The 17,966-nt window shown below is 35.0% G+C and overlaps 1 protein-coding gene and 2 long non-coding RNA genes across 3 annotated transcripts; 1 reads left to right on the forward strand and 2 right to left on the reverse strand.

Annotated features, from left to right (window-relative positions):
- Nucleotides 1–850: 850 nt before the first annotated feature.
- Nucleotides 851–10,202, forward strand: LOC105333287 (uncharacterized). Its single transcript, XR_900928.4, has 3 exons — nt 851–1,098; nt 3,976–4,063; nt 9,760–10,202. It is a non-coding gene; the product is annotated as an uncharacterized lncRNA (long non-coding RNA).
- Nucleotides 10,203–10,725: 523 nt separating this feature from the next.
- LOC136272830 (uncharacterized) lies at nt 10,726–12,158 on the reverse strand. The gene is made up of 2 exons (XR_010710849.1): nt 11,871–12,158; nt 10,726–11,565 (listed from the first exon to the last, which is right to left on the reverse strand). It is a non-coding gene; the product is annotated as an uncharacterized lncRNA (long non-coding RNA).
- A 111-nt stretch (nt 12,159–12,269) lies between these two features.
- Nucleotides 12,270–16,540, reverse strand: LOC105338875 (uncharacterized). Its single transcript, XM_011444158.4, has 7 exons — nt 14,683–16,540; nt 14,236–14,404; nt 14,024–14,142; nt 13,669–13,782; nt 13,180–13,353; nt 12,711–12,826; nt 12,270–12,463 (listed from the first exon to the last, which is right to left on the reverse strand). The coding sequence occupies exons 1-7, from the start codon at nt 14,774–14,776 to the stop codon at nt 12,296–12,298; spliced, it is 954 nt and encodes a 317-aa protein (XP_011442460.3). The 5' UTR covers nt 14,777–16,540; the 3' UTR covers nt 12,270–12,295.
- Nucleotides 16,541–17,966: the final 1,426 nt, after the last annotated feature.

A 17,966-nucleotide genomic window follows, 5' to 3' on the forward strand; every position in this document is an offset into this window, starting at 1 on the left:
ATGACTGTCATGTAATATTGGTAGATCGTTCGGAAACATCGATCTGTGGTGTACAAGATCTGTTGTGGAATAAAGAGTACTACAAGAATTTGAGAAGACTTACATTTCTTCAAGAAATGTTCTGTTCAGACTTTTAGTGTAGAATACGTTAGATCTGTCCATGTATTAGTCTTTTGTCGTTATTTAGAGAAACCCAAAGATTTATTATCTCAATTGCGATGTCGAAACAAATTCTACAAAGGATGTATACAAGGAGGGGAAAAAATTAATTTTTTTTTTTTTAAATAAACTCCTCTGAGCAATAAAACTCACCCGAAAAAAATAGAAGATTAGAACTGAAGTCATTGAAACGCATTTAATTGAATACATTATGTAAGTTTTCCTAAATGTAGCCAATATTTCTGTGTGGGTGTCCGCTATTTATTCCGGCGGACTATTTATTCAATAATAATATATGTCATCTTTGATATTTTTATCATTCTTTTCATTTGCTCAAAGAGCAATAAGCTTAAATTGTGACTAAAATTTATGAGACTTTCCAAGAGACTTCCGCTTTTGATAAAAATGTTACTCGGGTATGTTCAGACAGTAAACTCCCGTAGAATCGAAGTTCCAATACTTTGATTTCATTCATGTCTCTATGTGATTGGTTCCTGTCTGTAATAAAACTATAAAGGTCGCTGGCCAGCTCTTAAAACCTCTTCTGTCTTCAAGCAATGCCAACATTCAAACAAGACAATAAATGTCTCGAGTCAAGTGAACGCTAAAAAAGATAAAGACTTTTGATATATACGAGTTTTAATCTTTTTGCATCACACCGATAAAGAACCAATAGCTGTCGAAATCGCCCCTTAAATCTGTCCAAAAACTTCGATTACGTCTCCTTCGGGCAATCCAGAAAATCTTTTACGATAACCTCTTATGTACCTTTTTAAAACCCCTTCCTGGAGTTAGATGTGTCAGCGCACCTCGGCGGTCTTATCTCGATCAAAGTCACATTGGATAATCAAAGTCACACGGCTCGGATTGCGCTTCCCTCGCGGACCGCCCGTCCAATCTGACAGATTATCTCTTGTGTATTGGATCATGCACCGTTAGGTAAGCACGACCCATGATAATCTAGAAGGGAAAATACTTATTAATGAAATCAATCAAATTTCTTTTAACGTATTATTACCGTTTCACATAAACGTTCTTCCAATATTCATTAAAATATTAAGGTGTTCAGCATAAAAATGTAGTAAAATATCTAGTTTATTTCGACTGATTTTATAATATGAATGTAAATTGCGATGATTTTTATATTAAGCGCTTTTCTGTCACTTGTCATAGAATAAAGCAGACCATGTCAACTAAGCAGATGTAACAACCATATTTACATTTTATGAGTGAATAATCAAAGCGACACAAAGAAATGTTTGTAATAAAAACCTGAATATATTTCATAAAGTTGATGGCAATGACTGATTGGACCGCGTTGCTACAGAAGAACAAGATTTGTTTTGAACATACAAACTTCTAAAACAGTGCTGTACAAAAAGCGACAGGCATGCAGTGGAAGATATTTATACAAACGCTCAGAGTTTAAAAACATTTGAATTATCTATTATAGACCACGAAATATTTAAAAGATTTGGTGCATAGATTTTAATCAATGGTCCGATCATTTAAAAGATATCAAAATAAAGGTATCAGTTCTTGCCTCGGCCAAACGTCTGCCCTGAATAACGAATTGCCATCGATATCATATTAATTAAAGTACATTTCATATGATGTCAGTTCAAACTCCCAACAGAAGGAGTCGCGTTAATACTGTATAAACTTGTAGAAACATCGTTCGTATCTTCTCCGTTTATTAAAATGCATGTATGTCCTTTTAAACTTCTTTCACTACATGTATACTTAATTTAAATCGTTCAGGACTAAATAATTTAAATAAATAAGGCACATGATCTACAGCTTATTTGTGCATTTAGGGTCTTTTAGCGAGGGTGACTTCAATCAATGATTTACAAATCATTGATGCATACCAATCTTTTGATATTAAGGGTGGATCAAGGATTTGAACTGGGGATGGCAGGTGATTAGGTAGTGGGCCTAATTCATAAAATTATATTATAAAATAACACTTAAAATTTATAACAATTAAGATAATATAAAGACATTCTGTAGATCAAATTTAACAAAAAAATGCATTCTTTGGTGGTTCACGCGGGATATGAAGGTGGCGACATGGCAGAAAATTACATAACCCGCGTTCTGCAACATATGGTGAGATATCTCTGCCCCTTGTGTGAAAGTTTTTTTCTATCAAATTTGTCGACATGCAAGATAAATATGTTGAAATGCAAGATAATTATGTCAACATGCAACATAATTATGTTGACATGCAAGAAAATTGCAATCAGATAAGAATTATACAAAATCTCAAAAACTCTCAAATATCGCCCACCTGTGACATCCAAGATGCTAGATGCTACCTTTTTATGCCGACATGCAACTTATTAATGTCGACATGCAACTTATTTATGTCAACATGCAACTTACTTATGTTGACATGCGAGGTGAATATGTTGAAATGCAATTTATAAGTTGTATCTCAAGATAAATAAGTTGCATGTCGACATAAATATGTTGCATGTCAACATATTTATCTTGCATGTTAACATAACTAAGTTGCATGTCGACATAAATAAGTTGCATGTCGACATAAAGAAGTTGCATGTTAACATAAATAACTTGCATGTTGACATTAATAGGTTGCGAATCTAGCATCTTGAGTGTCACATGTTGGCGATATTTGAGATTTTTTATAACTCTTATTTGATTGCAGTTTTCTTGCATGTCAACATAGTTATGTTGCATGTTGACATAACTATCTTGCATGTCAACATATTTATCTTGCATGTCCACATAATTAGTAGAAAAATAACTTGCACACAAGGGGCATAGATATGCCACCATAGCAACATAACCTGCATGAATCATCAAAGAAAGCATTCTGTTGTTCATATTTCATCTTCTAATTAATTAATTTATTGTAAAAGGACGAAAAATTTACTATATTTTTGTTAATGTACATTGGTATGTTAGCTAAAAGAAACAGCCGAATCGTCCAATTTGCACACTTTAAAACAACATTTTAAAACCACTATTTTTTCATGTAGCACTTCGCGCGGCGCAGCCAATACCGTATTTCGGTTAACATGCTTATATTTACATCTACCGAGTATTATTTCCTATGATGTCAGACTCAAAGTCTCACAGGAGACGACTTGGCTGTTTCTTTTTAGCTAACGTACTTACGTAGGTTAACAGTAATTTAGTGAATTTTACTTACTTTCGATAATCAATTTATTTATTAGTCAAAAGAAAGATGTAAATATAAATAATAAAATGCTTTCTTCGATGATTCATGCAGGTTATGAAGGTATCGATCATTGCAGAAAAAATTTACTTCTGCAATGTTGCTGCCTTTATATCCCGAATGAATCACGAAAGAAAGCATTTTATTGTTTAAATAAGACACGCCCATTTTCTGTCACTCAACTTTTCTGATGTTATTGGGCTGTAAGGTTCAAAATTGATTTGTAATGTCATCACAGATAAAGACAGTTGAAAATGTAAATATACATAATTAAAAACAATTTAGCCAGCCAGACATAATGTTTAACATTGAAATACAATTTGAATAAGTCGTTCCAGGAAGAGATTGAACTTAACATAATCAATCAAACTCAATTACTCACAGGTGGTTGAAAGTCTCACAAGTCGGTACAATCATTCATTTTCTTTAAAAAGAGGAACTATTATGCATCTTAAAACTGACCATTAATAGGGGGAGGGGCATACCGGATGTTCCCCCTTTAAATCCGCAACTGGACATTAATTACAAACTTTATAATTTATAACGTATATTCAAAATATTCATGCCTGCCAAAGGATTTCACGCTACCTCTGCTTCCTCTTTTGCAGCATTCTAGAAGCTCTGCAGCAGGACAGCTGGGAATTAGACGGAGTGACGTCCCTTTAGGCAGTGTAGGGTGCCCCCAACGAGAACCATGTAAGTGTCCTCTACACTACCTCTTCAATATAAAATGATTTCTGTGTTTCGTCGCTTAATATCCGGGACAGGGATTAAGGAAGTGAAAGATAGTTATAAAAACCACATTATTATTGTGTGATATTTGACCATAATCCAACCTCTTTTAACAAGTAAACCTCATTAAATTTTGTATATGACTCTCCAGTCGGCTCCCTTGGTCAATCGACGTAAGACTTAACGTCATGAAGGCATGATGATTGAAAGAATAAATCAATATGAAAAACATGGATATAAATATTTTAGTACTCTTTTGTACCTATCAATCTCTTGTGTATTTAAAAATAATGAGATAACTTTTCCTTCGTAAAAGATATGATATTTCTATAATTATATAATAAAATATGATTTTTTTTCCAATATTAAACCAAATCTCACCCTTTACATGTTTACTCAATAATCATAAAGAAGACTTGTTGTGGGTGCTTATCAAGCTTAATATCAAACTGGGCATATAGCACCACACGTGTACCTGTAATTAATTAATAAACAATTCCAGGGGAAAATCCACCTGAAACGGTATCCTTCTTGCAATACATTCCTTAAATAATCCAAACTATTCGATGTGTGGAGTGGCAAAAGTGTAAAATATTTTTCGAATTCAGAAACTAGAATATAAACATTTTACAGACATGTAGGTTGTATTGCTAACAGGTAAATACTTGAATTAAACTCTAGTAGATGTACATATTTCTTCTCCTAAAACCTAGAATCGATTGGTTGGCTAAGATCAGTTTTACAAGCTGGGATTTGAAATCCCTGTTTAGAGAACAAATTGATCCTAGTGATCATTAAATTTTCCCTGCCCTTGAAACTAACCCGTTATATAGAGAAATCCAATACAAACTGGACAAGCACGTCAATGTAAACTCTTCATTAACACATGTATTGAAACAAGGAAGCGTTATCATGATAAAATAAGACAAGAGGCCCATGGGCCACATCGCTCACCTGAGGAACAATAGGTATGATAAAATCAGCTTAATGGAGTCATAATACAAACTATCTGGACAATGTACAATAATACATGTAGATCCTGTATAAATAAAATCCATTTTCCCCTGGATATTCTTATGTTTATAATCATTAGTCCCTTTTCTAACAAGATGATTTTATAGTCTTATCATATGTTGAGTATTGCAGTTCTCAAAATGATCCTTAACAATAGTTTATATATTAGATATAAACGTACATCAAACTATGAACCTTCTCGGGAGGCCAAAGAATTGTCCTGGGGCCAAAGTCTTAACAATTATAAAGAAACATCTGGCTGATTAGTTTCTGAGAAGATTTTTAAAGATTTACCCTATATATTCCTTTGTTAAATTTTGACCCCCCCATTGTGGCCCCACCCTACCCCTGGGGATCATGATTTTCACAACCATGAATCTACACTACCTGAGGATGCTTTCACACACGTTTCAGCTTTCCTGGCTGATTAGTTTCTGAGAAGAAGATTTTTAAAGATTTACTCTGTTTATTCCTATCTAAAACATCGACCTCCCATTGTGGCCCAAACCTACCCCCAGGGTTATGATTTTCACAAATTTGAATCTACACTACCTGAGGATGCTTCCACACAAGTTTCAGCTTTCCTGGCTAATTAGTTTCTGAGAAGAAGATTTTTAAAGATTTACTCTATTTAATCATATGTTAAACTTCGACCCCCCATTGTGGCCCCATTCTACCCCCAGGGGTTATTATTTTCACAACTTTGAATCAACACTACCTGAGGATGCTTCCAAAGAAGTTTCAGCATTGCCGGCTGATTAGTTTCTGAGAAGAAGATTTTTAAAGATTTACTCTATATATTCCTATGTTTAACTTCGATCCCCCATTGTGGCCCCACCCTTCCCCCGGGGGTCATGGTTTTCACAACTATGAATTTACACTACCTGAGGATGCATCCACAAAAGTGTCAGCTTTCCTGGCTGATTAGTTTCTAAGAAGAAGATTTTTAAAGATTTACTCTATATATTCCTATTTTAAACTTCGATCCCCCATTGTGGCCCCACCCTACCCCCGGGGGCCATGATTTTCACAACTATGAATCTACACTACCTGAGGATGCTTTCACACAAGTTTCAGCTTTCCTGGCTGATTAGTTTCTGAGAAGAAGATTTTTAAAGATTTACTCTATATATTCCTGTTAAACTTCGATCCCCCATTGTGGCCTCACCGTACCCCGGGGGTCATGATTTTCACAACTTTGAATCTACACTACCTGAGGATCCTTCCACACAAGTGTCAGCTTTCCTGGCCGATTAGTTTCTGAGAAGAAGATTTTTAAAGATTTATTCTATATATTCCTATGTAAAACTTCGATCCTTCATTGTGGCCCAACCCTACCTCCGGGGATCATGATTTTCACAAATTTGTATCTACATTACCTGATGATGCTTTCACACAAGTTTCAGCTTTCCTGGCTGATTAGTTTCTGAGGAGAAGATTTTTAAAGATTTACTCTATATATTCATTTGTTAAACTTCGACCCCCCATTGTGGCCCCACCCTCAGGTGAGCTAAAAAGGTTAAGTTTACAATACAATAAGTTGTTAAAGTTGGTTTCTGGAAGAACAGACTTTGAAAATTTTCTTAATAAATATTGACAAATATTTTACTTTTTTAAGCTTTAGTTTTTAAGATCTGTGTACAAACATAGAATTGTGAGCAAATCGCTGTATCTTGCTTATAATTCGAAGCTTAACACTCAAATATGGTTAGTAAATAGAAATTGTAAACAATTAAACACAAGAAACATGCACTACATGTATAACAAATAAAGAACACAATTTATTTTTTCGAAATGAATCATATATATATACATGTATATACCTACATATTTCCGTCAGCGATATCAAACTCTATTTAAACTGAATAAACTCGAAAAAATGCCGAGCATCTCAACAAAACCTATTGCATTAATCTACATGTACCATTACGCAAAAGATAATGCCGAATTACCGATAGAATGAATTGTATTTCAGTACCCGTCCCCTACATCCGATTTTGCTTAATTTGCGCAGGTAAACAGTTAACTGTTTGATTTACCGAAGTCTCTGTTTGATTTGATACGTAAAAATCACGAAATACAGACGATAGTTTCCAGGTTACAAAGCATAATGAGAACGAAACGAAAATCAGAACAAGCTAACACCAACGTCATGTGTGAAAACTGTCAACGCATTGAAATATTTAGCCTCAATTTACTTCACAAAATCGACACCAATATATTTTGTATGTTTCAAAATTTCCCTTCATACGCGAACTGTTGCACAACAAGCAAATTCATCATAGTCAGATCGACCCTTTTTCGTATAATGTCATGGCTGCTTTAAACAAAGAACCTCGTTTTAGAAGTATGGAATCATTTTACCGGATGCCGAACCCGAAGCTATTAAACTGATTGAAACACGCATTTCCTTTATTATTATTTTCGTAATAACTCAGATTTGAAACAAAATTTCCACTTAATTTTTGCAATTTATATTTTCCTTCCCATAAGGATAATTTATGCTAAACTATGTTGAATTTGCCTCGGTAGTTCTTGAGAAGAAGATTTTTAAAAATGCACCCCCCTTTTTCTACAGTTTCAAGGTTTTCTCCGCTTTGAATACAGATCAAACTTTTATTTCTGCAATTTATATTCGCCCTCCCATAAGGATGATTTGTGCCAAATTTGGTTGAAATTGGATAAGCGGTTTTAGAGAAGAAGTTCAAAATGTAAAAAGTTTACAGACGGACAGACGGACAGACGGACGGACAGACGGACGACGGACAAAATGTGATCAGAATAGCTCACTTGAGCTTTCAGCTCAGGTGAGCTAAAAAAATGGTTCTTGTAATTTAGCTTCAAAGTTTCAGTTGTGCTATTTTTTCCTTGCTTTTGGTGTTAATTAACCTACTTTTGAAAAATTCTATGCACTTGGATAAATATATGAAATGGGCCCATATTTGGGTTAAAAACAAAAGGTACAAGAGCCTTATCGGTGACCTGTGTATGATAAAACCCTATTAAGGATCTACACGTATATTGGCAATTTAATAGCTACATTATGATGAAATAAACGGATAGAGTAAAATGTTTAAATCAAAAACAAGATTCACAGAGTGATGAAGGATGAGGAATATAAATAAATGGACTGGTATTCTGAAATTTTTATATTATTCGATTCCATTCAGTTTCAACAGTTTGTAGAATTATTACCAACATGAATAAATTTTTCGTCGGAAAGCCAAGGCCAACACTTATACTCTCACTGATCATGTGCCAACTCATTTAAATTTTCTCGTTTTCATAAATAATTCATTCCAATTGGCTCCTTTACACTTTCGTGAAGGAACCTCGCCAATTACGTTTATGAGATATGTATCTACTATCAACAGCGTGTTTTTATAACATGGTCTTTTTCATATTCCAAACAATTAAGTGTTTCCCCCTTTCGTTGGTGGATTGAGATAACGAATACTAGCATTCATGAAAACGAGAAAAGTTCAATTAGTTGGCCCATGGTCAGTAAGCATATTTAAGACTGACCATGGGTTTTCGACGATGAAGTAAGCATGGCTTGAATTATGGAAAACTTATTGCAAGTTCATTGGTAAGATACACAGAAAAGAAACTCTAAATATAAGCTAAATTTATTTGAGTGGGAAAACAAAAAAAATATCAAACACAATAACTTGGTTTAAAAGTACATGTAGCTCTCATTTGGTTATGACCATCTAGCCCCCTTAACAAAGAGTGTGAACAATCACTTTATTCTTTAAAACCTATTTTTGTCATATGACAAAAAAACTATTTTTAATTCTTCTTCAAATACAAAAAAAATCAACCAAAAAAATGATGATAAAATAAAATTTAAAAAAAACAAAACAACCCCCCCCCCCCAAAAAAAAAACAAAACAAAAAAACCCCAAACAAACAAACATAACCAAAAAAAAACAAAAAAAAACCCTCCAAAAAACAAAACAAAACAAAAAACAAAACACCATTTCTCCAACGAAAGTAACATTAAATAAATTTATTTCATAATTTTTCAAAATTAAATATTGAAATAAATTTGTTTGATACATATTTCGTATCTGTTTTAGAAAGACAAAGTAAGATACAAATTGTACACTATATAACTATTATAGCCCTCCCTTCCCTAACACATTAACCATTGATTCAATAGCCTTTTGATTACACCAAATTTTAATTTTTACAAAACTGTAAAATTTGGCACGGTTTAAAAATTCTTTTTACTTCTATTTTTTACCCAAAATTTATAACCCCTGGGTTGGGGGTTGTGAATTTCATAATTTATGTTCCGCTCCAACTTCAAATGCTATGCACTAAATTAAGATTACCCTACATATAGTAATTTCAGAGAGGAAACTAAAATGTTCAAATGTTAAAGCCCGACAGACAAAAACAAATCTCAATATCTCACCCGAGTTATTCGGGTGACCCTTTATATTGTGTTTGTAATAACCAATTGATTTTCATCTGTAAAAGATGGCGAAAAAAGGAAAAATCTTTAAAATACCGGTACTTATCTGAACCGAAAACTCGTTATCTGATTGAAGCTGCATTGAAGCAAAAATGTAACAGTAAATTTGTTTAATTTAAGGTATAACAATAACGCTGAATTTACTTTTACTCTATTTTTTTAGGTCACATTTATGTAAAAACACCAAGCTTGATCTTCATAACAACCTGAAAGAGACATTAACATCGGCGTTTCTAGCCGGAAGTATGAATGGAGGGGAGAACTTCCGGCGATGGAAGAACTATCTCATGCGCCATTGCAGGTTTACTCGCCACGAATACACCACCATTAGACGAGATTTTGTTTACCTGGAAAAGAATGACCTCCTAGCCGTGGGAGACTACAAGTTTCTCATCAAAATGTTTGAACATATAGACAAGAGGGCCATTCCTCTCATCAAAAAGACTGCACTGAAAATCAACGAGGCGCCCATCGTCAGGCATAAAACAGGCTTCGTCTACAACTTTAAGCTTTAACCGATGATTTTTGTTGAGAAAATGATATTTATATAGAGTAGAAGAAAGATTTTTATTGTTGAACACTGTTGATTAAACCATTGATGTTATGTTTACAATATTATCCATCCTAAAAACAAATTCGGCGGGAAAACTTTCTCAGACTGTTTGCTGGGTTTGTAGCTCCACTGTATTAGCAGTATTTGATCGAAATGTTGTCTAACTCAAGTCATTATTATATGCTAAGAATATAAAAAAGCCCTTGCAATTTGGTAAAATGTACAACAAAGTTTACAGAACATGTATTTTGTTTTCCATAAATCGCATAGTAGTATATGGACTGGTAGCCAAATATTGACAAAGAAACGAATGTTTCAGATGCCATGCCATGTAGGCTAAGAAATCTTTATTAACTTTTCAATACTAAAGAGTAATAAAAAAAAAATACAGGTTACATGAAAGGGGGACTTTTCATATAATGAATCATAATAATTTATAATTATCTTTTTAAAAAGTCTTAGAAGGTTAATTTTCATTCATACCAGTGCAAACTTCAACCGTGTCCAACAGCTGTATCCTTACCATTTGCACTTGATATCATTTCGACAATCACAAACAAACGGAGACAATTTGCACCTATTTCATGGCAATTTATTGTCATATAATCACTGTTAAAAGCTTCGAACCCAGTGGCAGTAAATTACTGGTCTTATTTATTCAAAAGTTTAATTTTAGCACTGTTGATAATCTGTACATTAACTTATGTGTATAAATTAACGATAACGATGACAGAGTGTAAAATGATCACCCCTCTGCCATTACAAAGTCATACAACTTAGGGACTTGGGGTTCAGTTCGTGCATTATGGTTTTGAGAAGCAGGAAACACCCTATTTGTTGATGCATTACTGATTCCGGAAACAGTATAATTTCTGTTCTGGTTATTGATTTCCGGATCCGTAGATATATTTTTGCCTTCGTCAAATCCGAGCCCAGAAGACACCGGTGACTTGGTTTCCTGTCTGCTGAACAAACTGTATACAGAAAGTCTAACACTGGACATGCTACGCAAAGACGGGCGTATTTCTGAGTAAAGGCTTCCATTTGTTAAAGTTTGAATAGAACCTCGGGATGCTTTATTGCTACGAGACAAAAGTGATTGCCTGTTAATGATAGAGGACGGGTACTGGCTGTGAGGGGTTGTGTTACGACTGTAGACTTGGGACGCATTTAACATTTCTTTAAATTGGTTACTTCTCATCTTGTCAATTTTCTGAGCCCTTTTGATAGTATGATACCGAGGCTTGGGGCGACCGTCGACGGTGGGTATCATTTGTTTGATCCCTCCCTCCGTCGGCCGTGTATAAGTTAGTTCCGGTACACGTGTACCGTCCCGTCTAATTGCTGCATTTACGTCAGTGGTCGTCTCAGATTCGGCCAACAGCTGATCTCCTCTAGTCGGTAGTTCTTTTGGAACTGAATAAAGCATAACATAAAATTATAAGATACTAGTAATCATGATTAATGAATGCAAACGAGCGTCTCCGATGTTTTAAAACGGTTGATCAGAAAACAATACAAACGTTACCAATCATACATGTGTCAAGTTTAATTTTTCCAATATGTTTTAAATTTTGTTAACATGTACATGGCCTCGCAAAACTTTACACATAATTATTCTTACGGATCTTTATATTGTAGAATAACAAAAATAAAATAAATAGATAAATAAAAATACTATTCAAAAGTTCGATCTTTGATAATATAACTAAACCACCTACTTATGAAAGCTTTACGCTGCTTTCGTCGTTTCCAGTAGATCCGACGATAGACATAGAGGAGTACAACGACAATCACGTAGATGACAAACAATGGCGCCAGCACAGACAACACAATCACCAAAGTGTTATCTTCTGACGACTCCGGGGAAGTTGTCGGGGCTAAATAATACGAGAGTTATTGCTGCACATGTACAGAAGATAAAAAAAAATCTGCCGGGTAATTATAGATTATAAAAGATAAAATTAATGATTTTTCTTCTGTGTGTAAAATAAAGAAAAATAAACTTACCACAAGAAACTGAAATAAAAATTAGGATAATTCAGAATGTTTTCTTTACTCTTGATACAAGCATAACCGGTATTTGCAATAGATCACGATTAACAAACTCTGATGTATTTATAAGACACAAGCAATCAATTTTCAATCAAACAAGATTAAAGGAAAAAATCATTTTTTTTACAATTAAGTAAAAAGTACCTGTTTGTGTCAAACTAAGCAAAGCCCCGGAAGTTGGTATCACCTGAGCAGACTGCGAAGTTTGGCAGTGGTCAGGTGACTGAGAAATGTTCACGTAAGTTCCGGAAGACAGAGCCTGAAAACAAATGTCTGAAATCTGTATCTTGGTAAGCAAAATGGGTCTAAAAAACTTTTTAACGAATCTACAACAAGTTTTGTAGTGTTTCAAATATGATTTAACGAAACTTTCAAAATAAAGAAATGGGGACCACATATTACCAGTAATTTAATCCAATTAAATGAATGTTAAAAAGCAACAAGCATTTTTTGAATGTAATATAACTTTTATTATCTGAGCATAAATGGCATACATCATTAATTACCAGACAAGAGTATCGACGTGTAGCCGCATTATCAACAGTAGAGTCAAAATTGTACAGCCCCACGTAGTACGAACTTCCGGACAGGATGCTAACGACACAGCCAAGCTCCCCTCCCGCTGTAACCAAATGTGAAAACTTGTGATGTTTAATGGTGAATAGTGACTATCGAATGATAATGATTTAAGTACTCTATTGGTTTAGACATTGCCTGTGTCTATCCATCATTCCTAAAATAGAAATCACTCAAAAAAAATTTTTTCAAAGCATTCCGGAAAATTTTTACGCCTTTTGTTAATGTTTTTTAAAACCAAGAATTTGAAATGCTAAACTTCATTGCAAAATCACCTCTTATTCTCGCACAGAAACCCAAATTACAACCAAGCATTACAAATGTGGCGATATTCAAAACGGTTTATACAATTACAAAAGTTGTGAATCGCCAGTTACTATGGCGGCGATGTATGTATACCTGAGTAGGCCACCGTCCGGCTACAGAGGGTGTAGTTGACCTTGACCCGCGAGGTGTCGCTACACCCGTCCCACTCCGAACCCGACCCACAGTAAGTGGAGCCATCATAGTACGTGTACCGGAAGGAGCCCAGTAACGGCGGGGGACACGTCGTCATAGCACTAGTCTCTGATCCTAACAACATATAAATGTTGTCACAAAAAATATAATGCATGCAGGTATGACTTAGGCTACAATCTTCAGAAATATTACCGGTAATAAACAGGCCCCGAGACCATAGAACTTAGATGAGCTCACTTTTGATCTCAGTCTCACTTTTACAAAAGGAACATATAGTGGAAAAGTGAGACTGAGATCAAATGTGAGCTCGTCTAACTTTTATGGCCCAGGGGCCAGGTCTACATCTTTGAAACAGACAGTTAATTAGTGTTCTATCTTAATGCTTTTTGATATATATTAGTTTCTTATGGATCCAATGATTAATATTACCCTGTTTGACGAGGAGTTGGAATAGCTCCACGGGAATGGTAGTAGTACATACGTCAGACATCGTATATGTGGCAGTAACGCTGCCCTTCATGCGTCCAAAATCAATACTGTCCTCTGCGGAATGAAAAAAAAGTGGTTTAAACCATGTTTCTTATATAGTAATATCCTTGAATTCAAAATAAAAAAAATACCATTGCAAAAGTACCAAATGGCCATTTTCTGGCAACGAAATAGTCATATCATGCATTTGCTTTCTTCACGTCTCATCGACATGAAGAATTACAAGTAACATCGAGATTATTACCGGTAATACGATTATAGTTTATAATGCAATATAATAGATCTAGTCATTTACCTGTTTGTTGGTAATAATAATAAGAATATTGCGTAACCATGGTGATATCCATACAAATGTACAGGTAAACCTGGAGATTTCCGAGGAACCCGGAGGTTAAGAGTACTGTAGAGGCTGTTCTGTTAGAATAAAATACCACAAAAATATGAACTATTGCAATAAAAACCTTTTTTTTATATATACGATAACAACAGAACTGGAACATGGTTAACCTGGCGAGGTATCGGGACCCGCTGGCTGTGTCACACGTCCAGTTTGTGCTTGTGGCCCCCGTGCCGTACCCGGTCTGTGACATAAACATGGTACTCCCAGAGAACTGTATCGTACCATACTTGCTGTCTGTCCAGCTCCCAGTAGAAGGTGGGAATGAGCAAGCGCTTTCTATCAGTAGAAAGAATTTTAAAAAAGTTTTTCCACAGTACAATTTAGACATCGATGTACTATATATGTAAATTATAAGTTAACGACACAACCAAAGTTTTCCTTTCAACAAATTGGGAATTTACTGACTCTGGCCTAATTCTTATAATTTTTTCATGACTTCCGAATAAAAAGAAAATAAATCTTGGTTGTAATTGTAAATCTCTATTACGAAAAAAATATTGCAAAATCGCAATGATAGGTGTAAAATCGCAATGATAGGTGTAACAAAATCCTACCTGTGTACGGAATCAAGATCAGTACAAAATAATATATCATCTTCAAGTTATGGTGTCCCCAATATTTAACATGCCAAACTCCATCATATATCATTCACATGTTTTTCTATTTTACTCAAAAAAATTAAATGAATCAAGCTAAGATACAGTGTATTTTGGTATCCAAGTTGTTTAGATCTGGCATTTTAAAAGGCATGCAGGGAGTGTTGAACTTCACTAGTATAGAAGAGACAATGCGATTCACTGCAGTGTGAAACCCCAATTGTTTTTTTAAAAGTCGCCAAATTGTTAGTGATTTGAACAGTATTTAAATAACGTTTATTAATGATAAAATCGCTGGGTATATTACACGACTATATTTTCAGAAGAGTACGAAAGTTAATAAAATCAATTAGTTTTTAAAACTGAATTTATTGAATTTTGTATGAATACACTAGAATGACGAAGAAGCTTCTGGAATTATACATTACGTATCAATGATGTTTAAGTCCTAGCCTGTGTAATGACGTCATCAAATGCAGGTAATGTGGTTGAAAACATTATAATTATGACATTTTCGTCGGAAACCCACGACCAGTCTCCCAATAGCGTATTTTCAAGATACTAACAGAAAGAGGGTTTTAAGTAAGCGTATTCGAGATTGACCGTGAGTTTCAGTAAGCGTATTCGGGATCGACCGTGAGTTGTATAAGCATATATGAGATTGACTGTGAGTTTCAGTAAGCGTGTGACATTGATTGTGGATTTCAATAAACAAGTTATTGATTGAATGTGGATTTCACTAAGCGTATGCGAGATTGACCATGAGTTTCAGATCGACCGTGAGTTTCAGTAAGCGTTTGCGAGATTGGACGTCGGTTTCAGTAAGCGTATACGAGATTGACCTTGAGTTTCGGTAAGCGTATGTCAGATTGACTGTGAGTTTCATGCAGTAAGCGTGTCTGAGATTAATTGTGGGTTCAAGTAAACATATACGAGATTGACTGTGGGTTTCAGTAAGCGTATGTGAGTTCGACCGCGAGTTTCAGTAAGTCTATAAGAATTCGAGAGTGAGTTTCATTAAGCGCATGTGAGATTGATTGTAGGTTTCATTAAGCATGGTCTAGATTTACTGTGGGTTTCAGTAAGCGTATGCGTGGTTGACCGAGGGTTTCGGTAAGAGTATGTAAAATTGATTGTGGGTTTCAGTAAGCATTATTGAGATTGACCGTGAGTTTCAGTAAGCTTATGTTAGATTTATTGTTGGTTTTAGTAAGCATGTTATAGATTGAGTGTGGGTTTCAGTAAGCATAAGGGAGGTTTACTGTGAGTTTCGGTAAGTATAGTGAGATTGATTGTGAGTTTCAGTACGCTCATTCAAGATTGATCGTGGTTATCAATAAGCATATTCCTGATGAACCGTGAATTTTAGTAAGCATATGCGAGATTGGCCGCGAGTTTCAGTAAGCGTTTGTAAAAAGTACCAAATAAGTACCAAATAACCATTTTCAGCACCTAAATCGTTATGTATCATGCATTTGCTTTCTGTACGTCTCATTGGGAATTAAAAGTCACATCGAGATTATTGATACGTTAATAGTTATAATGTAATAAACTAGGTCCGTAAAATATAGTCATTTACCCAGTTGTTGGTAATAGTAATAAGAATTTTAACTTTGTTGATATCCATACAAATATACAGGTAAACCTGGAGATTTCCGATGGACCCGTAAGTTAAGAGTACTGTAGAAGCTGTTCTGTTAGAATAAAATACCACAAAAACAAGAGGCCCATGGGCCACATCGCTCACCTGAAAACCCAATAAATATGATAAACTCAGGTTAATTCAGTCATAATACAAACTATCTCAATAATGTAGTATAATACATGTAGATCCCGCATAAATAAAAATCCGCTCCCCCCCCCCCTGAATATTCTAATGTTTTTTTTTATCATAAGTCCCTATGTTAACAGGATGACCTTATAGTAATATCACATGTTGAGCATAATTGCAGTTCTCAAAAAGATCCTAAACAATTGTTTATATAAAGGATATAAACCTACATCAAACTCTGAACCCCTTGTGAGGCCCAAGAATCGGTGAAGATTTCCTCTATATATTCCTACGTACAATTTCGACCCCCATTGTGGCCCCACCCTTCTCCCGGGGGTCACGATCATCACAACTTTGAATCTACAGTATATGAGCATGCTTCCACACATGTTTCACATTTCCTGGCTGATTAGTTTCAGACAAGAAAATTTTCAAAAATTTACTCTATAATTTCGACCCCCCCCCCTTGTGGCCCCACCCTACTTCCAGGGGTAATGATTTTCACAACTTTGAATCTACATTACCTGAGGATGCTTCCATACAAGTTTCAGCTTTCCTGGCCAAATAGTTCTTGAGAAGAAGGTTTTTGAATTTAAAAAAAAAAAATTATAATTCCTAATTAACCCCCACTATGAAAATGGTGTGATCCTTAATTTCAACAACTTTTTTTTTATTGTGAATCCCCTTTGCCTAAGGGTGCTTTGGGCCAAGTTTGGTTAAAATTGGCCAAGTAGTTTTTGAGAAGATGTTAAATATGTGAAAAGTTCACAGACAGACGGACAACAGACAAAATGTGATCACATAAGCTCACTTGAGCTTTCAGCTCAGGTGAGCTAATAAGAACTATTGCAAAAAAAACAAAACCCTTTTTATATACGATAACAATAGGACTGGAAAATGGTTAATCTGGCCAGAGACATAAATAACATTATTTATGTCTCTGATCTGGCGAAGTATCGGGACCCACTGGCTGTGTCACACGTCCAGTTTGTGCTCGTGGTCGTTTGTGAGATTGGTTGTGGATTTCAGTAAGCGTATTCGAGATTGGCCGTTGGTTTCAGTATGTGTAATCAAGATTGATCGTAAGTTTCAGTAGGCGTATGTGATATTGGTTGTGGGTTTTAGTAAGAATATTCGAGATTGACTGTAGGTTTCAGTAAGCGTATTCGAGACCGACCGTGAGTTCCAGTAAGCGTATGCGATATTGACCGGCGTGGGTTTCAGTCTATTATTCATGGCTCTCCGACGATGATATGACATCAACATATTCGCTATATAGAAGTTGAGAATAAAAAATCGGACATTTGGCTAGCGAAGATTTGACATTTACAGCTTTGTGAATCATCACACGAAACTCGAAACATAACATTGGATAGAAATATCCCACAATTAACATTGTGAAGCACTTGAAAAAAAATCAAGTCTACTGAGAATTTCAAACTATCAAGGCACGTTATTCTTAATATACAAC

The sequence above is a fragment of the Magallana gigas genome, chromosome 2, assembly GCF_963853765.1.
Source record: "Magallana gigas chromosome 2, xbMagGiga1.1, whole genome shotgun sequence".
NCBI lineage: Eukaryota > Metazoa > Mollusca > Bivalvia > Ostreida > Ostreidae > Magallana > Magallana gigas.

Excerpts from the sequence above, each read along its gene's own strand:
- LOC105338875 (XM_011444158.4), bottom strand. The coding sequence starts at position 14,776 with ATGATATATGATGGAGTTTGGCATGTTAAATATTGGGGACACCATAAC. Across the intron at positions 13,783-14,023 it reads TTATTATTACCAACAAACAG|AGGACAGTATTGATTTTGGA; the intron begins GTAAATGACTAG and ends TTCATTCCGCAG. Across the intron at positions 12,827-13,179 it reads CCGGACGGTGGCCTACTCAG|CGGGAGGGGAGCTTGGCTGT; the intron begins GTATACATACAT and ends ATTTGGTTACAG.